This window comes from Astatotilapia calliptera, chromosome 9 (genome assembly GCF_900246225.1).
Source record: "Astatotilapia calliptera chromosome 9, fAstCal1.2, whole genome shotgun sequence".
Lineage (NCBI taxonomy): Eukaryota > Metazoa > Chordata > Actinopteri > Cichliformes > Cichlidae > Astatotilapia > Astatotilapia calliptera.
In genome coordinates, this window is record NC_039310.1 from 29054334 (window position 1) to 29077378 (window position 23045).

At 42.6% G+C, this 23045-nt stretch overlaps 1 protein-coding gene across 1 annotated transcript; it reads left to right on the top strand.

Annotated features, from left to right (window-relative positions):
• The first annotated feature begins 11825 nt into the window (after positions 1–11825).
• Positions 11826–22307, top strand: LOC113029481 (zinc finger protein 271-like). The gene is made up of 3 exons (XM_026180368.1): positions 11826–11843; positions 15072–15668; positions 21729–22307. The coding sequence occupies exons 1-3, from the start codon at positions 11826–11828 to the stop codon at positions 22305–22307; spliced, it is 1194 nt and encodes a 397-aa protein (XP_026036153.1).
• Positions 22308–23045: the final 738 nt, after the last annotated feature.

A 23045-nucleotide genomic window follows, 5' to 3' on the forward strand; every position in this document is an offset into this window, starting at 1 on the left:
ACAAATAATAATAAAAAGTGAGTGAGTACATTTCAACATTTTCAGCAATCACTCACAATTCTGGCACTGCCATGGTATCTGTAGTCTGCATTTACCACATGTGTATCTGTAGCAGTGAACACATCGCACAGTGGCATGACTGTTCTTGCATTTGTGTTTGACCTGACACATGGCTCTTTTTCAATTCAATTCAATTTTATTTATATAGCGCCAAATCACAACAAAAGTCGCCTCAAGGCGCTTCATAGATACAGAGAAAAACCCAAAAATCATATGACCCCCTATGAGCAAGCACTTTGGCGACAGTGGGAAGGAAAAACTCCCTTTTAACAGGAAGAAACCTCCGGCAGAACCAGGCTCAGGGAGGGGCGGGGCCATCTGCTGCGACCGGTTGGGGTGAGAGAAGGAAGACAGGATAAAGACATGCTGTGGAAGAGAGACAGAGGTTAATAACAGATATGATTCAATGCAGAGAGGTCTATTAATACATAGTGAGTGAGAAAGGTGACTGGAAAGGAAACACTCAATGCATCATGGGAATCCCCCGGCAGCCTACATCTATTGCAGCATAACTAAGGGAGGATTCAGGGTCACCAGGTCCAGCCCTAACTATATGCTTTAGCAAAAAGGAAAGTTTTAAGCCTAATCTTAAAAGTAGAGATAGAGATAGTTTTTCCAGGGCTAGGTGTGGAGGGTTGTGTCCAAAGCAACTGTTCTTTTCTTGCCTTCTTCTCAGCTACATGAGAGTGAGCCAACTCTCTTGCAAGCTCCACCAGGAAGTCCACCCGTCTTTCCTTCGTCCCGGTGCATGCTTGATACAGCACATGTGCATTCAGTGCTGCCATGTCAATCATGTTATAAAACACGGCAACTGGCCAGCGCCGTGTTCCTCTGCGGACAGTGTACTCCCGAACCATCTGGTCCATCACATCCACGCCACACTTTGTTTTGTTGTAAAGGGTGACAGTGTTTGGCTTCCTTTTGGTAGTGTTATCAGTCTGAACCACTCTGTGCATGCTGCTAAGAATATAGACTGTCTTCTTCCGTTTGGCCGCATACGCCGTCAGCGTGGCAGCAGAGGTTGAAAACACCTAAGAAATAAGATAAATTGTTATTTCCATAGCCCTTTTACACACAATGAAACACATAAACATAGAACCACAAAAGACCTGCAACATACCTGAGTGGTAAATTCATTGCGATCTGTCTGTCTAGTGGATTGAGGAATTTCCCTGCGAATCTTGTTGACTGTGCCGAGGATGGTGGTTTTCCGTCTAAGAAGTTTTTGCGCAAGTGAAAGCGATGTGAAAAAATTGTCCGTGGTAACATTTCTGCCCTTGTCTAGGAATGGTTCCATCAGCCTCATTACTACATTTTCAGAAAGTCTCTCCCCAGTGGGACGATTGGGGTCCTTGCCAAGATATGGGAAGACATTGCAAATGTACTTGGATTTTAGGTCGCAAGCCACCCAAAACTTGATCCCAAACTTGTCAGGTTTACTTGCAATATACTGCAGGAAACAGCACCGAGTCTTTGATGGGAAAAGCTGTTCATCAACGGTGATATGTAGACCAGGGTTGTAGCACGTGATGCTGTTGGTGACAAATGATCCCCACACACTGGAAATTGCAGCGAACTTATCAGTCTTTGCTCGATCACTGCGGGTGGACTTGTCATCAAAGCGTAGGTGTTGCATGATGTCTTGGAAGTGGTTTCGTGCCATAGTTCCAATTATCTGTGGGTTTCCCAGGTTTGCTGACCAGCAGTCACGTAGAGATGAAACCCTGTTAACCCCCCGCAAGATGACAATTGCAATAAATGCCATTAGTTCAGGGAGGTCCATGAACCAATGAACATGCTCCGTTTGCTGTGCATGTTGAATAGTCCATTCTTGAATGCTATGAAGCATGTCAAGAGTGATGAAACACAGGAAGCTCTGAAGGCGACTCGAGATACTTCTCCTGGCCTTAGCCGTTGGCTCTCCATCTGCAGCGTACGCTTCTATTGGGGTGAAAGGGAGACAGGTCCCCACCTGTTCTTCACGCCACACTGTGCCATGTTTCGCTGTCTCAGTCCCCAAAAAAGCTCTCTTTTTAGGTGGAGAAGCAGTCTCCTCATCTGCAGTGTGAACAAATTCAAATTGTGAGCAATGGGAAGGTCAAACAAAATCACAAATGCATGCATAGATACTAGGGATGGGTATTGATAAGATTTTCACAATTCCGATTCCATTTTCGATTCTGTTTAACGATTCGATTCTTTATCGATTCTCTTATCGATTCTTTTTTTTTTTTTTTTTAAAGGAGAACACTAAGGTCGATTAGCTTAGAACTTTGTTTTATATCTTCTCTTTGAACAAGGTAGACATTTAGGAGTAACATGGCCTTACAAACCCAACAGTGAGATCTTAAGAGATCCAGCCTACGGCTCTTCAATGGGGTGTCACAGGGTCCCCAGGAAAAAAAATTGTAAATGTAAAATAATAAAATAAATATTCGTCTGCAGCAATAACAAAGTATAACATAAATTGTTCTGTGGCAATTACACAAGAATATCCAGTAATGTCCCTGCCTACAATTAAACACATTCACTTACCGATAATCGGGGGCATCTGCTGTGGCAAATGGGTTAAAGCCTTTTACCACAAACTTAGTCACTGCTCGGTGACATTCGTCTATCCTGGCCTGAAAGGAGACGCTACCGGTAGACTGCAGCGAGAACTGGCAGCATCTGAGCCAGACTCTGTCTGTCTCTCTCATCACGGTCACCTAAATGCACAGTAATGGCAGGTTTTGTAATAAGGCAGATCGCGCTACCATAATATGCACTGTTAGTTGATTATTTACCTGCCGCATTAACGGGAGAGGACGTGCAAACGTTACCGCTGCTGCTGGGTTGAGATTCACGAGTTTGGAGCGGAATTAAAAACACGACATTCATTTAAGGTCATCGCGTGTTTTGTGAGGAAATGCTTTTGCATATTCGTAGTGTTTCCTCCCTTAAATGAAATATCTACTTTGCAAGTATTGCAAGTTGCCCTGTTGTCATCCGTTCTCGTAAAGTATAATCAAACTTTTTAGCGTTTGAGCCGCCTTGTTTCCTGCCAGGTAAATGACGCTCCGCAACGTGGTGACGTCATTCGGGGCGACTGGAATCGATAAGGGAATCGTTTGCAAAAATGGCAAACAATTCCAAGGAATTGAAACAGTGGGAACCGGTTCTCAACAAGAACCGGTTTTCGATACCCATCCCTAATAGATACTAATTATAATTCCAGTATCTCCTCCTCCTCTGTATCAGAATAATGTCTGAAATATCTTACTTACTAACTACATCCACTTACTTGTTTGAAATGTATTAGGAAATAACATGAAATGAAACTAACCGGAAGACTGATCAGACAGCTCTGAGTCCGAATCCGACTGAACTTCTAGGTCTTCTCCATCCGAGTCACAAGGGTCGACTTCCCTCAGGATCATTTCCAAGGCCTGCTGAGTGGTGAGTCTTCTCTGCATTTTCTTTCCTTGGAGAGGAGGTCCGTACACCACAGAATTCTTCAGGGCAATCCATTGTGGCATCAATCAGACCACTGGTATAATGTTGAAAATGTTGAAATGTACTCACTCACCTTTTATTATTATTTGTAAATATGTGTATAAATGGTTGGTTTTTTGTACTGTTTTTATCAATAAATCTCAGCAACAAAGGACATACACCCATGTGTGTTGATTTCTCCCTAAGATGGCAAACTGAAACACTCCAAGTTGGTGACTTTTGGAGATTTATTTCCATGGATGATTGAGAATGCATCAAAGTGAACACAAAAGGAAGTTCACAGCTTTTAGCAGCTCCCCCACCCCCTCAATCACACACCCCCACTCCCCTCCCTCCAGAATTCCCAGGTAACAACCTAATTTACATATGAATGACTAGCCAATTTAGCTTCCACTTGGCTGAAGCTAAAGCTTCATTTGGCTGGAAGGCGGGTTTTAAAGGTAGAAAGGTACAAGCCTGGGACTCCTAGTGATGGGGTGATGCACTTTTGTACTGTACTCCTTGTCGTCCCCATCAGTGATGAGGCCGACTATTGCAGAGTCATCAGAGAACTTCTGCAGGAAGCACTGGGTGGAGTTGTGGGAGAAGTCTGCAGTGTAGATGGTGAAGAGGAACGGAGCCAGAACGGTTCCCTGTGGGGCCCCCGTACTGCAGACGACCCTCTCCGACACACAGCCCTGAGTTCTCACATACTGTGGTCGGTCAGTGAGGTAGTCTAAAATCCAGGTGACTGACGATATCATTGACACGAGACAAAATACTTTACAACTTTATTAGTGCAAAAAACCCCATCAATGTATGTTCACATAAACAAGCAGCTGTTTTTATGTGCATTACAGTTATATAAAAATTAACAGTGCAAATGCTAATTCCTTGCTGACAGTTTAACCAAAAGGCATTTCCAGTGGAAAATGGCCAACATATCTTCAGCATAACCATGTAGAATATCCACAAAACTTAAAAGGAGGTTATACACACACAATACGGTAATATTATGTTGAAGCACAGTTTTTATCACCCCGCGAGGCTCCTGCCTACGATAGCCGTAATGCTCCAACAATCCATCAAGCGGTGCGGATTCGTAGCTTAGAAAAGTCATACTAAAACCTTTTCGAGCGCCGTGTACCACATAAAATCGTTTCCAGGTCAGTAAACACAACCAGAATTCATACATAAGACACACAGGATTATAAGTGGCACTGTTGATTTTCAGAAAAATCAAAGGATTGATTTTAAGTGTGCCGTATTTTCCAAAAAAACACGGTAATAACGATGGCCCGCTAGCATGTGCTACCAAAAATAGTGCTTTGTTGTGTATCTGACGGAACAAAGCCACACCACTGAAGTTGCAGCCTTTTTGCAAACCAGTTTTTGCTGCTAGGCAAACTGAAGTGGGTCCAGTGATGAGCTCACCAGGCGCCGAAGCTGAGCCAGGACCAGCCGCTCCAGGGTCTTCATCAAGTGGGATGTCAGAGCCACCGGCCCATAGCTGTTGAGGTCTTTGGCACTGGTACAACACAGGAGGTTTTCCAGAGCTGCCTCAGGCTCTGGTTGAGGAGGTGCTCCATCACCCCACACAGTTGGTCTGCGCAGGACATGACAACCCTTGAGCTGATGCCATCTAGACCTGCAGCTTTCCTGGCTTTAATCCTCCTCACTTCCCTCCTAAGCTGGGTGGTTGAGAGAGGCAGGCTGGAGCCTTGTGTTAAGTGTGTATTGGATGCTGTTGTTGGGGGTGGGGAGGAGTGACCAGGGTGAGTAGAGGAGGTGTTAAGTATCTGAGGTGTCAGAGGTGGAACAGCAGCAGTGGGTGTGGGTGAGTCTGCAGCCGATGTTGGGAGACTGCCTCATGGATGAATCAAACCTGTTGAAGAAATGATGCAGTTCATTTGCCCACCTCACATCCCTGCCAGGCAGAGAGTTCTGACGTTTGTACCCTGAGATGGTTCTGAGGCCTCTCCAGACTTTGCCAACATTGTTTTGTTGTAATGCATGTCCCCAGGCTGTCGATGTCCTCTCCGTGGTTTCACAGACCACCTCCCACACAGTAGACTCAAAACAGTCATTAAGAGCCTCCTCGCTTTCCTCTGACCATCTCTGCACTGTGCGGGTGGCTGGTGGCTCCCTGTGCACTAAGGGCTTATACACAGGGACAAGGTGCACCAGGTTGTGATCAGATCAACCTCACTTTCCTCAATTACTTTGTAAATAAGTTGATGGACTTGAGATCCAAAATCTCCTCAAGTGCCTCCCCTTAAGAAGATGCCCCTTGTTGTCCCGGGTCATTTACTTCTTTTTCTCCAAACACACTCAATGACTTAATTGCAGTAATAGGTAAAATGAAATCCTCATCATGCTCCTTAGATATATTACCTCCCTCTGTCCTGTCTGGGACTCTCACCAGCAATGGTCCCACACTACTATCCATCATCAACAATTCACTGAGGCAAGGCTGTGTTCCGTCCTATTTTAAACATGCTGAGGTAACCCCTCTGTTAAAAACACAGAATCTAGATCCTACCTCCCCTAGTAGTTCCTACAGAGTCTAGTTATTATCGAGTATTTCCAAGCACATTTTGATGTTTTTTTGGTTTTTTTTGATATATCAACTGTTTTGTATAGTTCCGAGACAAGAATGTTTTTGCTTTTTGCGTTTAGAATGTCGCGTAAGGTTAATAAGAGCGCAAACACCTCTCAGTCAAACTTGCGGCTTGCTGCTAACACTGCATCCCCGCCTCATGGTAAAACTTCGCCACTGCCTGGGTCGCCCAACACGCTGCTCGTCGATACGGAGACGTTCACGAAGGCTGAACTCTTCTCTGAACTTCGTAAAGAAATTTCAGCACTGTTTAAAAAGGAACTGACGGCAGCATTTGCAGAGAATCTCACGTCTATCAGGTCCAACATACAGCAACTAAAAACTGACCTTTCCTCAGACATAATGACCATGCAGCAGGAATTCGCTGGCCTCAGAAGCACAGTTACGGAGATGGAACAGTCCCCGCGCTATGATTGTGAAGCTGCACTATTACGCGGACTGTGCTAGGATTCTCCAGAAGGCCAGGGAGCTGCAGACGGTTCAGATAAATAATATGACCATTTCTGTGTTCACCAACCACACTGCTAAGACAGCACGGGCCCATGTGGCTTTCAATGAGGTCCTTCGCCATCTTTTAATATTGGGTGGTTACTTAAACTGTGTTATTGATCCTGCCTTAGATCGCACGAATCCTCGGACCCTGACCCAATCCTCTATGTCCAAGTCTATTGGACTTCACACACAGGTGCCATCAAATATCTATCCCTAAATCCATCTACAATCTGGACACCACAGGTTCTGTACAGCATGAGGGTTAATAAACCGTACCCAAATCAATATGATGTGTAAATTGATTTATTCTTGTACCTCCATGCCACAGTGGCTGGATTCTTCACCCCAGTGAAGAGGTTATTGTTATTGCCTGATTTTAATAAATTGAGCCGTTTGCTCTTTGGTACCAAAGCATATCACAAAAAGGTTAATTCTAAAAATCTAAATCAGCTGTGTGTTAGCGGCAATACATGAAAAATCACAGGACCCACCATACAAGCGAGTCTACGAGCAGTTTTTACAAAGATTATATTAATTTTTTTTAAAAACCATATGCAAATGCCCAAAGTCTAACAACACAACCGCTACAAAAATGTAACTTTTATACGACCAGATTTTCGTATACTTCATTTAATAGTGTATTCCTCTCCAGCAGTAACTCCTACTTTGTCTGCTATTCTTATGAGGAAAAATTCTCCTGTATGACTCGCAGTGAATCCTCGGATATGGTGGGCCACAAAGGATACACCAGACCCATCCTTGAAATGTGTGGAAAAGTAGGACACGTTCGTCACCACATTCGGAGGACTCTTCGACTTTGGAAAGCCTTCATCGCATCACTGTGACATAATTGCCTACAAATACGGCATTTGAAGTATCAGTCCCCTGAATTTGGACACAGTCTTCCTCTCCTGGTGCATGCTCACTTTTTTTGACGGTTTGCAAATAAGGAGGTGGGGCATTGCCACCACTAACTAGTGTGGACCAGAATTCACTCTTACCAAATAATAAAAAATAGATGCTAAAAAAAACCCCAACCAGACAGAAAGATGATAAATTCCCCTCTCACCCGTGCAGGTGGTTTATCATTCAAGCTCAGGTCCTCTACCAGAGGCCTGGGGGCTGGCATCAAAGAATACAGCCAGTCAAACCGGGGTAGCATTTGTGGTCCCTGAAAAGGATCAATGGTGGACCGTCAGTACACACTGGAGAAATGCTTCCAGTACTGTCAGCTGTTCAGTGGGTAGAAGACATGTGACCGTTACAATCAGGCATTTGTTCAGACTGAAGCTCTTCATTGGCCAGTTTACAGTGTAGCCACTCAGAAAGTAGAGCAGATGTACTAACAGAGGTTCAGCAAACATTTAACGAAATACACATGATGGGACTTATAGTTGGCTTTTTATGGATCCAGCTCACTATGGAGTCAGAGGAAATGAAACGACAGAGTTGTGAAGAAAGCCACAAAACATGGGTTAACTGAACTGGCTTTTAACTTCTGTCAGACAGATAATGAGTATAATAAGGCAAGAAATAAAGGAAACATGACAAAAACAGTGGGAGGGAGAAAGAAATTTAAGGAGGGTAGGAGAAATGAGAAGCACAGGAAGGAGTAGGAGAGAGGAGGTGGTCATATCTGGAATAAGATTTGGACATATTGGTTTGATCACTACTATTGGTGACTGTCAAACCTTTGAGTCGCCGAGAAGCTGAATAGGGGGATAATGTTGACGTGCCTGCTGTTCAAAATGTAAGTTTACTGCAAAAGGGTTCAAGAAGTGAACGTTTTAAGGTCTTATTCCAGTTTTTAAAACAGAGTATACATTGAGGGAGGATTTGTGTGTCGACGTTCCACTCCACAGCAGTTGGTGGCGGTAATGCACCATTTTGTTGTTTAACAACCGCCAAACAACAAAATGGTGCAAACAATATAAAGAAGAAGAAGCCTGTTCCGGGATCATATGCCGTACACAGTTTGCACAGACGGAGCTACCGTTTCGTCCTAAGCGAGTAAAGTAGGGAATTTGGATGATAAAACAAACTAAACCACCGTTTGGATCGATATCTGCATCGATCTGCCCACCCTTGTCTCCTGGATCGTAGCTGAGATCAGCGTGAACCACGTGGGTCTCTGCTCCCTGATCTGTTTCCTGTGTTTGGAAAGAGTTCCAGCTTCATCGCGGAGTTTCTCTCGGTTTGTGGGCTCATCTAAAGGTAAGCACCGAGCTAACTTTACTGTGAGTTCAGTTCATGTTGAGTTTAGCTCCTGAATGAGGTCTTCTGCTGCTCTCCTCGGTGTCTGTTCACAGTTTATTGTGAACACGTTGAGAGAAGAGTCCAGCTGCTGTGGATGAACACATGAGAGGAAGTGAACTCCTACAAAGTCTCATTTTAATGAGTCTGGCTGCTGTAAAGTGATGCACAGGAAGATGTTAACAAAAACTAATGAAACAGAGATGAAAGTAAACAGTGTTCATATTTGAAAGCACAGAGAATAAAAATATATTGTGGTGGTTAATGTGCAGCTCTTGGTGATTTGGGAGAATCATGTTTTTAATCATGTTGTGGATTGAATGTTGGGTTTGATTTCATTTTGTCTACAGAAGTTTTTCCCACCTGTGATCGTTCAGATTGATTTGTTGGATTTACTTGAATCATGTGAAGGTTTAAAGCTGCACTTCCCCCAAAAAGAATAAAGTATAATCATGAAGAATGTAAAAATGTCTTCCTGTGTCAAACACAGCTGCAGTCAAAGCAGGAAGGAAAGCACTTAAACCACTGATCAAAGCTCATTAATCAATGGCCATGATTACCGTTCAGTGTTGTGGTTCGAATTTGAGAAGAGACATACGACTGAAAGTCCATAGTGGGTCAACACAAATGATTTTATTAAAACACATATATGTGGTGAAGATAGGCTCTGCAAAACATCAGCCTCGATTTCCCGCGAACAATAGGTGGGGTGTGATATTTATACAAGCAATATGCGTCACCGCAGATGCATGTTCCAGTAACTCCAGCGAGGACATATTCTAAAAAAGAACAGCTACTTCCTCTGTTCCTCCAGATGCTGCCTGTTATTCCACTCCCTCTGCACTTCAAAACAGAACATGAGCATGCCGTTTACAAGCAACACAAGTCTACTATGTGTGCAGGCCGACTTATGTCTGTGTTTTAACCTCAGTACATGACCTCACTCAACAAACAAAGACATTTTAGAAGTATCCGGTTGTTCAGTGATGACACGACGAATCCTACTTCCGGGCCTAAAGTAGTCTGCGTTTAATATGGCTTTTGTGTTCTTAACATGTTTAATGTTATGTATTTTCTTCTATTTGATCTCAAAAAGCTCCTAAAACAGTCAGTGATCACTTTTGGCCTCCCTCGGCTTTTATTACCGCTAATCATTTATTTAAGCTCAGTTTTTAAAACCTTAGGATGTAACTACAGCCCAGCCCATGCAGCAGTATATGAATGACTAACCTCGTATTGTTCTCCTGGCTGAAGTTTGGTCCTTTTACAGCATCCTGCCATGCGATTACATTTGTTCCTGACCACCGAGAACACTCACGTTAACTTTTATCGAGTGGAAAAAAAGTTAGCTTGTTTATATTATGCTAACATAGCTGTGTCGCTAGCGGTCACGTAGCACGTCATTATGTACCAGCTAGCCAAACTTCAGTAATCCTACAAACGTCACTGCTGTTTAGTTTTCTGTCTTCATTTATGCTGGAAGTGATAACAGAGCTGTACGTTTTAATTTGTTTCCAAAACCCCGCAGTCAGGACATGCTATATTGTATTTAGATAGAAGCTAGCGAGCTAAGTCCCTGCTAACTTCTACCTCCGTTAAATGTCATAAATTCCGTTTTCATGGATGCCTGGATGTTAAACTCAATTGTTACACCTGGTAGAGCAGAACGCTGATCATTTTATTAAAGATGAAAGACTTTAGACAGTTTTTCAACTCTCAGTAATGCCATAGTGATCGTTTGATATATGGACCTGCAGCGGAGTTTAGACCCAGACACGGCTAGTGACGTCAGACTGAACAACCGGATACTTCCTGACTCCGTTTGAGTCATCTATTACCAGGCAAACTTCAATGCAGCAGGCTGCTGAGCATACACACCAGCCTTCAATATGTGGTAAATTGTACTGTAAACATGTAGGGCAATTCTTTCAACTTGAACTTTGCTCCATAGATCAGTCGAACTCGCGCCAGCTGTAGCTTCAAACCATTAATTAACTTGACCGAGCTTATATGTGTATATAAGATTATAATGTAGTTATACTAACACCTGAAATACAGACTTTAACATAACATCAACAGTTTCAATAAATGTGTCAATGAAGTGATAATGATAAATCATAAATGATGCAACAATAATAATAATGGCCTGTAAATGGTAAATGGCCTGTATTTTTATATAGCGCTTTACTAATGATTATGAATAGTAACAGTAAATAATATTTCATCCCGACAACAGTGAGTGAGTCGCTGCAATCACAGCATTTGATCAATGAGCTTTAATCAGTGGTTGTTGGGGAATAGTGGAGGTGGTGGGACTGAAGGAGTTGAAAGTGTGGGGTGGGGGAGTGACAGGTCTGTCCCTGTTTGTGGAAACCACAGGAGGAGCTGTTCAGGCTGTTGCTGGGTGTGAATTGTTGATGGAGTCTTTAAACTTGTAGTTGCTGTTTTCCAGACTGAAGCAGAGTCGTTAGCTGAAAACTGGTTTTAGAGCTTCATTCAGGACACCTTCTCAGGCTCTTACAGCCTTACCTGTATCATAACAAAGTGTATAAACCCCAATCCACCTTTAACATGGTCCTTCTCCCAAACCTTCAAATAGGACTTTCTGGCCCTGTCATAGTAAAGGGCTGCTTAGAATATTAGAGCCAATGTCACAAAGTTCCTCCTGAAGTATAAGTGAGTGAGAGAGTTTCCTCACTTTGCAGCACAACACGTCTCACAAGATTTCTACAAGCAATCAGAGTGAAATTTGTACTTTGTGTTGTCAGATGAACATATGAGACACTTTGACTCTTCAGTGCAGTGTGGAGCCTAACAAAGATCTGTTTTGTGTCCCAGCTGATCAGCAGGAGGAGAAGAGTCTGACGGAGCAGCAGAGGAACATTTTCAGCCATCTGGACTCAGCTGAGTCACTACAGAGGAAACAATGAGCTCAACACAGGAGGTGAGGAAAATATCACAGTTTCACCAAATATTCAGTCACGTCTAAAACTCTCATCCTCCCAACCTGTTATATGACTGTGTTGTATATTATGTTGTTTTTTAGAGACCACAGCACATGTTAAAATCAGGAAGGTTTATTCATCAACATTATTAATAATCAAATGGACATTTGTCAGAGTTTTACCCCTGATACTGCTGGATAAACAGAAACTCACTCAGGAACGAGGTCACACAGAGCTCAAGTTTTCACTTGCGAGGGGGAAGCAATTGTCTCCAACCCACTTCAACTTGCTTTCCCCCTGCAGGTTGTTTTTATTGGTTACACACATGAATGTTCATAAAGCTTGTTGCTGTATTACCTATGAGAAACTACTATAACTGGTTACGAAGTGATTGTGCTGTGCAAGTGTGATTATACATTGTGTGTGGTTATATGATGAGAGTGCAGCTCTCCCAGATTGTTGTTGGTAGAATCTGTTCTTCTCAAGGCTGCTTGTTCCCCTTATCAATGTCATGCATGTAGTCATATGCGTAGGTTACCTAGATAGCAAACAGAAGCATTCTAGCTTTCTAAATGGCATTGTGTAGCTTTTTAAATGGCAACCTACAACACATACATTAAACCTAACAGTTTTTTCATCACCCCAAAAAATACACGTTCAAAGCACCACAACAGCAGCCCGATATCAGGCAGAAGCTCTCAGCTGAGCATCTGTAGAGTGGGCAATTATAATGAAGCTTCATTAGGATTTGTAGATTCAAGCTGCTCTTCATATTTTTGGCCAGCAGATGTCACCAAAGAGGACTGTGTTGAAAAGCTTTGAGTAATGAACCCTTTTCAATACAAGCTTCAGTGTTTCAGAAAGCTTCATTTGGCCATCACTGATATAAATAATATTATAGAAATGATCAGAGGAGGCAAAAGTACATTTACTCTATACTTAAGTGGAAGTACAGATATTAGTGTTATAAATACTTCAGTAAAAGTATTCATTCAACTTCTTTACTTAAGTAACAGTGAAAAAGTACAGGCTCTGAAATGTAATCAGAGTAAAAAAGTAAAAGTAGCTTCTTGAAGAACATTTTAACCACACGTTTTTATCCAAAGTTAACTGAACCTTGTGCTTTATTAATGTAATAATAAAATAATATTAGTAAATGAAGTACAAACTATTTATTTCTAATAAAGGTTCTCTGTTTGAATCAGTTAATTAGAAAATGAAGGAAAATAAAACATATGTGTATTTTCTGTTGCCTACATTGTAGAGGGTGACTTTGCCTCTAAACAGGAACATGAGCAGGGAAGAGGTTAAAGTGGGATTGAGCAGGTGGGAACCCTAAAATCAGCTGTAGTGGCTCAGCGTGGGGAAAAGAATCACAGCTCACAATAATTTCTGTTGAGAGCTCCAGTAGATTTTCTTCAAGTACAGGCTGTGATCAGCTGACCTGCTGCTCTCTGTGGATGTACACAACTGAATTCAACCAGATGTCAGCAGATGTTTCATGAGCTGTCCTGGCTGATTTCCATCCTCTACACTGACAGTACACTGTCTTTATATTAGACACTATACTGTTGGTATGAAGGTGGAACTCAGTGAATGGATGTCAGCATCATGAGCTTCAGTTTAAATGAATCTCTGCTACACTTGATGTGATCTAACTGTGACATGAGCACCACAGTCACTGTGCACCAGTCACACACTGTCCTTTACTTTAAATCCATCACAGTTCAGCAAACGAACCTGTTTATCCTGCACTAACCTGCAGAGGATCTTCATGCAGTCTTTAAATAACACAGTTAGTGATGAAATGGATGCTTCTCTGGTGTCCTGGATTGTTGATTACCTGACAGGAAGACCACAATATGTACGTCTCCCACAGTGTGTGTCTGACAAGGTGATCAGCAACACAGGGGCACCACAGGGGACTGTCCTCTCCCCCTTCCTCTTCACCCTCTACACCACAGACTTCAGCCACTGCACGGAGACCTGCTATCTTCAGAAGTCTTCTGATGACTCTGCGGTGGTTGGATGCATCAGCAGGGATGATGAGACAGAGTACCGGGCTGTGGTCGACTCCTTTGTCACGTGGTGTGAGCAGAATCATCTGCAGCTCAACGTGGCAAAGACCAAGGAACTGATCGTGGACTTCAGGAAGACCAGGAAACACTTGACCCCCGTTTCAATCCAGGGGGTCAGTGTTGACATTGTGGAGGACTATAAATACCTTGGAGTTGACAATAAACTGGACTGGGCTAAAAACACCACAGCACTTTACAGGAAGGGCCAGAGTCGTCTCTATTTTTTGAGGCGACTGAGGTCCTTCAACATCTGCCAGAAAATGCTGAGGATTTTCTATGAGTCTGTTGTGGCCAGTGCGATCCTCTATGCTGTTGCATGCTGGGGGAGCAGGCTGAGGGTCGCAGATGCCAACAGACTTAATAAACGAATCCGTAAGGCCAGCAATGTTGTGGGGATGGAGCTGGACTCCCTCAAGGTGGTGTCGGAGAGGCGGATGCTGTCCAAGATAAAGACAATGTTGGATAACACCTCCCACCCACTCCATGACATGCTGGTCAGTCACAGGAGCTCGTTCAGTGAGAGACTGAGATTACCGAAAAGCACCACTGAACGACACAGGAAATCTTTCCTGCCTGTGGCCATCTCCCTGTACAACGCATCCACTTAACACACTGGTTACTGCTACAACTACACATGTTTCTTTTCCAGCTATTTATTTATGAGTGACTTATGTATGTATGTATGTATGTATATATATGTATATATTGTACTATTCTTAGTTAGCATATTGTCTGTCTTGTCTTAATGTTGGTTTATAATGGAGCACTGTAACAAAAAATAATTTCCCCCAGGGATAAATAAAGTATTCTGATTCTGATTCTGAAATAACTCTCCTCAAATTCCTCCAACCAAAAGTAAAAAGACTGTTTTGAAAATACAATGAGTAGAATGTCCTTTTTTTAATGTGGGGAGTAAAAGTAAGGAAAAAATGATTTTACTGTTTGAACAGTCATGAATTATTTTTAACACCAGGTTGGATGTAATGTGTTTCTACTACCAGCAGGTGGGGATAAGAGACCTTTAATGTGTTTGGTGCCACACTCCACCTTCAGGTTTAAAACTAGTGTTAATGGAGGGAGTTTGAAGGTTGAGTTTGTTCCACGACTGCATTTCACTCACTGCCTCTGTTTGTATCTCTGTCACTGCAGGACCAACATGGAGCGAGAAGTCAGCGCTCTCAGGAGGCCGACAAACCTCACAGAAGAAAGGGAGAGAAAACATACAGCTGTGACAAGTGTGGGAAGAAGTTTACTCTGAAGGAGTCACTAAAATATCATCAGGTCATCCACACTGGAGAGAAACCGTTCAGCTGTGAGTTGTGTGGAAAGTCTTTTTCCTGGAAGGTTGCTCTAAAAAGACACCAACTCATCCACAGTGGAGTTAAAGCGTACAGCTGTGATCAGTGTGGCAGAGCTTTTACTCACAGTAGCCACTTACAGAATCATCTAGTTACCCACTCTGGAATTAAGGCATACAGCTGTGACATCTGTGGGAAAACTTTCAGCCGGAAAGGGTACCGAAATACACACCTACGCATTCACACCAGAGAAGATGTGTACTGCTGTGATCAGTGTGGCAAACAGTTTACAACAGGCTCACAGTTACAACAACACATGTTTACCCACACCGAGGAGAGACCTTATAAATGTGACCTGTGTGAGAAGACTTTTAAATCTCCACATTACCTGAGACTACACCAACAGATCCACACCAGAAAGAGACTCTACAAGTGCAGTTACTGTGAGGTATGTATTTATATTGTTATCTTGTCATTTTAGCCTGACTGTTTGGAACAACTCTGCTCATTAAACTGTGTTAGCATGTTAGCAATTCTACTGCCTGGAAAAGGCTGCATCTGAGGCGGCACAGTTAATCTGCCTCAGATTGTTTTGCAGCATGTTTCATAATCTGAAAAAAAAGACATAATGACACATGTACAGACCCAAGATCTGATTTCAACACATGAGGACTTACATGCTTTTCTTTCTTATTCTCATTTAAAATGTCTATCTTTTAATAAATAATTATACGAAGCTTACACCCAAAGTTTTAATCTGATGTAAAATGTATAGAAGTTCATTACTGTATATAGTAACTATCAAGTCTAATATACCCTAGTAAGCTATACTACTTTTTCCTTTGGGAAGGTACCATCTGTGCAGTCTGCAAATCTGTTGAAGATGTTGAATCTATTTAAATGTTCTTGAAAAATAATTGATTTCCTTGCAAGTATCATGAGGTGGAGGGTGGGTGGTTGCCTTTTGTTTTTGTTTTTTTTTTGCTGGGAGTTTTAGAGCCCTATTAGTTAGGTTGCTTACTCTTTAAAATACCAGAATAGGGAGGATGGAGTAGGTTTACATTCATTAGATTGGTCAGTATTGCTGAACTATGAAATATTTTGGGTGCAGTGTATTTTTTGCATACAGGTATAACAGAATACATTTAGTGGTTTGTTTTTTTTTTTTTTTACTTGAGCATGATATTAAAAAATGTAAATGGTAAATGGTCTGTATTTGTATAGCGCTTTTCTAGTCCATAGGACCCCAAAGCGCTTTACACTACATTCAGTCATTCACCCATTCACACACACATTCACACACTGGCGATGGCAGCTACATTGTAGCCACAGCCACCCTGGGGCGCACTGACAGAGGCGAGGCTGCCGGACACTGGCGCCACCGGGCCCTCTGACCACCACCAGTGGTGGTCAGTTTTATTGATTAAAAACACACAGTATCAGATTCATATTGGTATTGGCAGATATCCAAATTTATGATATTGGTATCGGACATAACAAAGTGGTATCGTGCCATCTCTAGTACAGACCCAATATCTGATTTCAACACATGAGGACTTACATGTAAGCTTTAATCTCCAGTTGATCACATCCCACTGAGCAGTCCTTCCCTTTAAATCTAACCTCTCTTCTTCCTCTCCTGTCCTGTGTGTCTTATCTTTCTCCATCTCTGAGTGAAGTTAGCTCTCTTTCTTTTCTCTCCCTGTGATGTACAGCAGCTGGACCTTTAGCCAGCAACACACTGTGAGACAAACTGCACACAAACAGTTTGTGTGTTTGCTGATGTTTGTTGATAGAAACGCTGCATTTGAAATTACCTGTTTGTTCAGGTGCTGTGCAAAAAAGAAAGAAGAACAACGTCTCATAGGGCTGCACGATTTTGCATAAAATGAGAATCACAATTTTTTTGCTTAGAATTGAGATTACGATTCTCTCACGATTTTCTTTTCTAATATAAATATTTATTACACTTATTAACTGCACATCAACTTCGTAATAGTTGAGACTGAACATAAGAACAATTTCGTCTCCACCGTTGCTCGACACTGCGTGTACACAGCAGGTAGTGCAACATTTGAAAAATAGTTGCAGGATGGCACTGTGTAGCGTTTGTCTAGGGTAGGGGTCAGCAACCTTTAACACCCAAAGAGCCATTTGGACCCGGGTTCCACGCAAAAGAAAACGATGGGGGCGCAAATACTTTTTGACATCTCAAATGAAGATAACACTGTATATATTGTTTTTACCTTTATGCTTTGTGTGAACAACTAAGGTGTGTTGCTTATGAAGTCCATGAAGTGCTACAGAGAAAATTACATTTTATTTCTGTAATTAACACATTTTGAACTCTTAAAGAAATATAACAAAAGGAAAGACACCCAGCTGAACTAAAATGATCCATGTAGCAAAGAAAAACTGTTGTGAGCCGCCACCCTTATATCGCCTTTGGGCTTTTGGAGCCTTGACCTGACTTTAAAAAAAAATAACTGGAAAAAAGCACTATGCTGCTAAAAGATGAAAAATAGATATTTGCAAAATTCTGCCTAAATATGTATTTTACCTGGTTAATGTGTGTGGCGGGGCGTGGTCTGCAGCGCTGCTGCAGGGGAGGCAGATGCATCTGAGCGGGACCCGCAATCACGCCTCGCCGCCTTAAAGTCTGTGCTCTCTATGCTGTTGTGTTGGTGTGTGTCAGGCTGTGAGCTGAAAAGCTACAGCCGGCTGTGTGAAAAGTGGTCAATAAAGAGATGCTGAAAAGTATGTTCATACACTGAACAAAAATATAAACGCAACACCTTTGTTACTGCTCCCATTCCCCATGGGATGGACGTAGAGACCTAAAATTCATTCCAGATACACAATATAACCATCCCTCCCAAACAGTGGTCACAAATCAGTCCAAATGTGTGGTAGTGGGCACATCTGCTATATTGAGATAATCCATCCCACCTCACAGGTGTGCCACATCAGGATGCTGATCTGACATCATGAGTAGTGCACAGGTGTACCTCAGACTGCCCACAACAAAAGGCCACCCTGGAATGTGCAGTTTTGTCTCACAGCAAAATGCCAAAGATGCCACAAGCAATGAGGGAGCGTGCAATTGGCATGCTGACAGCAGGAATGTCAACCAGATCTGTCGCCCGTGCATTGAATGTTCATTTCTCAACCATAAGCCGTCTCCACAGGCGTTTCAGAGAATATGGCAGCACATCCAACCGGCCTCACAACCGCAGACCTCGTGTAACCACACCAGCCCAGGACCTCCACATCCAGCAGGTTCACCTCCAAGATCGTCTGAGACCAGCCACCCAGACAGCTGCTGGAACAATTGGTTTGCACAACCAAACAATTTCTGCACAAACTGTCAGAAACCGTCTCAGGGACGCTCAACTGCATGCCCGTCGTCCTCATCGGGGTCTTGACCTGACTCCAGCTCGTCGCCGTAACAGACTTGTGTGGGCAAATGCTCACATCCGATGGCGTCTGGCACGTTGGAGAGGTGTGCGCTTCACGGATGAATCATGGTTCACATTGTTCAGGGCAGATGGCAGCTGAGAATGTCCCAGTTCTTGCATGGCCAGCATACTCACCGGACATGTCACCCATTGAGCATGTTCGGGATGTGCTTGACCGGCGTATACGACAGCGTGTACCAGTTCCCACGAATATCCAACAACCTCGCACAGCCAACATTCCACAGGCCACAATTGACAATCTGATAGACTCCATGCGACGATGTGTTGCACTGCATGAGGCAAATGGTGGTCACACCAGAGACTGACCGGTTCTGGGTCCCCAGACCCCCAATAGCGCAAAGAACTGCACATTCCAGGGTGGCCTTTTGTTGTGGGCAGTCTGAGGTACACCTGTGCACTACTCATGATGTCAGATCAGCATCCTGATGTGGCACACCTGTGAGGTGGGATGGATTATCTCAATATGGCAGATGTGCCCACTACCACATATTTGGACTGATTTGTGACCACTGTTTGGGAGGGATGGTTATATTGTGTATCTGGAATGAATTTTAGGTCTCTACGTCCATCCCATGGGGAATGGGAGCAAAGACAAAAGTGTTGCGTTTATATTTTTGTTGAGTGTACAAACATCGTCGGGTCTGCCCTGATATGTTTACAATGGGACTTCTGCTCCTGAACCTCTGCGCACAGCGTCTGCAGATCGGGGTTGTACGAAGTCACTTTCATCTTCTCGCAGGACTATAAGCTGTCATCTGTGAGGCGTGAGCGGTGTTTGTTTTTAACATAGTTCACGGTGGAGAACAGCTGCTGACATAATGTGGATCCGAAGATCCATAATTGTCCTACATGGGGTTGAAAGTCTCGATAAATTGCACGGCGTTTCGGGGGGTATATCGGCTTCCGCCAGTGTGACGCTTATTTTGAGCGGGAAAAAAAAAATAGAATATAATTTTATTTTTATATTTCAATATCACAATAATCTTCCAATTTAGAACTACAAGTTAACAAAGAACTAACATAAATAAAATACACTTCAGCTAAATACTTCTAATTTATTTCCCAAACCACGCGGAGCCGCACTGTAAGGACTAAAGAGCCACATGCGGCTCCGGAGCCGCAGGTTGCCGACCCCTGGTCTAGGGTGTTGATCATTTTCCTAAATCCCTCGTTTTGCACAGTGTTGATGGGAGCCATATCTTTAGCCAGGTGATAAGTGAAAGCCTCCATAATTTCTTTGTGCCTGCGGGAGTTCGACGGCGCTGTATAAGGTTCCCGTTATTGATGTTTGGGTGGTTGACCGGGACGGATTTTCTCCTGTCACTTTCTTGACCTTTACAGCTTCGTCATCTCTCACATGCTCTCCGTTGTTTTTTCCCCTGCATCAGCAAGCTGGCTTCTGTATCACGTGGTATAAGGCTCCGCCCTTGTCATTTGTTGAGCAGGAAGAGTGAGCGCTTGTTTTCATGTCCCGGATCAAAATGCGGTACAATCGTCATCTTTTGTTTCTTCTTTTTTTTTAATCGTTGTCATTTGTAAATGAGATCGCACATAAGTATGAATTGAGATCGCGATTTTCTAACGATTAATTGTGCAGCCCTAACGTCTCACTTTAACTCCTGACTATGACTCACAGTTTTGCCTCTTTCATCTCTTTTTATGTTTCATACCCTGGTGATTAGTACACGATCAGGATTGTGTTTCATGTGTTACTTTTCAGGCTCAAATTGGTTTGATGTTTGATGCCCTTAGTGATGAAATAACTCCCCTCAAATTTCTCAAACCAAAAGTAAAAAAGTCTGTTTTGAAAATACAATGAGTAGAAAGTCCTTTTTGTGTGGGGAGTAAAAGTAAGGAAAATAAGGAAAAAATATTTTAGAGTGTTTGAAAAGTCATGAATTATTTTTAACACCAGGTTGGATGTAATGTGTTAGAACTACCAGCAGGTGGGGATAAGAGACCTTTAAGGTGTTTGGTGCCACACTCCACCTTCAGGTTTAAAACTAGTGTTAATGGAGGGAGTTTGAAGGTTGAGTTTGTTCCACGACTGCATTTCACTCACTGCCTCTGTTTGTATCTCTGTCACTGCAGGACCAACATGGAGCGAGAAGTCAGCGCTCTCAGGAGGCCGACAAACCTCAACCAAGAAAGGGAGAGAAAACACACACCTGTGATGATTGTGGGAAGGATTTTCCTGCTAAGTCTACACTAAAATGTCATCAGGTCATCCACACTGGAGAGAAACCGTACAGCTGTGACTTGTGTGAAAAGACTTTTTCCTGGAAGCGTTCCCTAAAAACACACCAACTCATCCACAGTGGAGTTAAAGCGTACAGCTGTGATCAGTGTGGGAGAGCTTTTACTGACAGTAGCCACTTACAGAATCATCTAGTTACCCACTCTGGAATTAAGGCATACAGCTGTGACATCTGTGGGAAAACCTTCAGCCGGTTAGGGAACCGAAATACACACCTACGCATTCACACCGGACATGATGTGTACTGCTGTGATCAGTGTGGCAAACAGTTTGTCACAGACAGAGACTTACAACAACACATGTTTACCCACACTGAGGAGAGACCTTATAAATGTGACCTGTGTGAGAAGACTTTTAAATCTCCACGTTACCTGAGACGACACCAACAGATCCACACCAGAAAGAGACTCAACAAGTGCAGTTACTGTGAGGTATGTATTTATATTGTTATCTTGTCATTTTAGCCTGACTGTTTGGAACAACTCTGCTCATTAAATTGTCTCAGCTAGGGTTGGGTTTTGATAATCGATTTACGATTAAAATCGATTCTGGCTTGGATAACATGACATCAATTCATTAAAATCCTGAATCGAGTTTTTTAATATAATTTTATTTTGCTCGAAATGCCCGAATCTCAGCAGCTCTGAGTGATTATTCAGATTTTCATTTCAGTTATGATTTTGTTTGTTTTTTATTTGCTCTTTATTTCAGGCGACATTCAGGATAAAAATGTTGAAGGACTGACTTACACTGTCTTTGTGTCTTTGTTTAGAAGCAGAGCGACACAGATGGATCCAGTTCTCAACCCTGTCATCACTGTGGTGGTGGGAAAGACTTTCATTGTGACCTCTCTGGAAAAACTTTCAGTTGGAAAGCTGACCTAAAAACACATCAACGTAGACACACTGGAGAAGAACTGAAATACTGCAAAGAATGTGGGAGAAGCTTCACCACATTAAGGGGATTAAAACGACATGAACTCATTCACAGTGGGACAAAAAAGCACCTCTGTGATCAGTGTGGGTCATCTTTCATTACTGCAGGTGAGCTTAAAAGACACAAACGAGTCCACACAGGGGAGAAACCATACAAGTGCAGACACTGTGACAAAAGATTCTCACAATCAGCTAATCGTAACAAGCATGAATGTGCACACATGGAAGGAAACTACAGCTGTGACCAGTGTGACAAGAGCTTCAGGAATCTCAGTTCATACTCCAAACACAAACGATCCCACGTTACTAAAAAACTGTTTCACTGTTACCAATGTCCCAAAACATTCACTAAATTATCTGCTCTGTGCAAACATCAGCGTGATCACTCAGGGCTGAAATCACTCCCATCACAGTGAATATGAAGAGACAGAAAGATCCTCTTCTGGTTTCAGGGTCAGACTCAAAACCCTTGAGATCAGGCTCCACAGAGTTCAGAGTGAATCTCCTATAAAGATCTGATGAGGCAACTATGAATGAAAATGGTTCCCTAGTCTCATTTTAAGCTTTCTAAATTGTTCTGCTTCAGTGTTCATGTCGAGTGGTTCGCTATGTTCCAGCAGTTGGATGAAGAAGTTTGAGCTGTGATTTCATTTCCTGTATTTCAGAGTAAAGGCTGAAGTGACAAATGGAAACATGTTTACAGTCAAAGTCAGATGAACTGTTTTCAGTGGCACAGATGGAGGTTTATCAGAGGAGGAGACTTGGCTGTTCTCCACTCACACTGAACAGGGTTCCTGCAGCTTATTAAAAATCTGACCTGAAAGTTATGAAGTTTCCTTGTAACACTGAGTTACAGTAGGGGGGCTGCTCCATAATCCAGTTCAATAACACATCTCCTGACATTAAACATAAGCTTATTTAATAATGTGGATCCCTTTTTGTCCAGATTTTTATTCAGAGGCAGCAACTGTGGTAAGAATTGACCCGGATGTTTATATATCTTAAAGTTTAGTATCAAGTTCATTTTCTTGTTGATGCACAGCCAGAATTTAGATATTTTTAGACAATCCCATAGAAGATGCATGTAAGTTCCATCTGCTGTTTTATATTTGAGAAAAATTTGAAACATCTTTAAAATCTTTTATTTTTCCTTA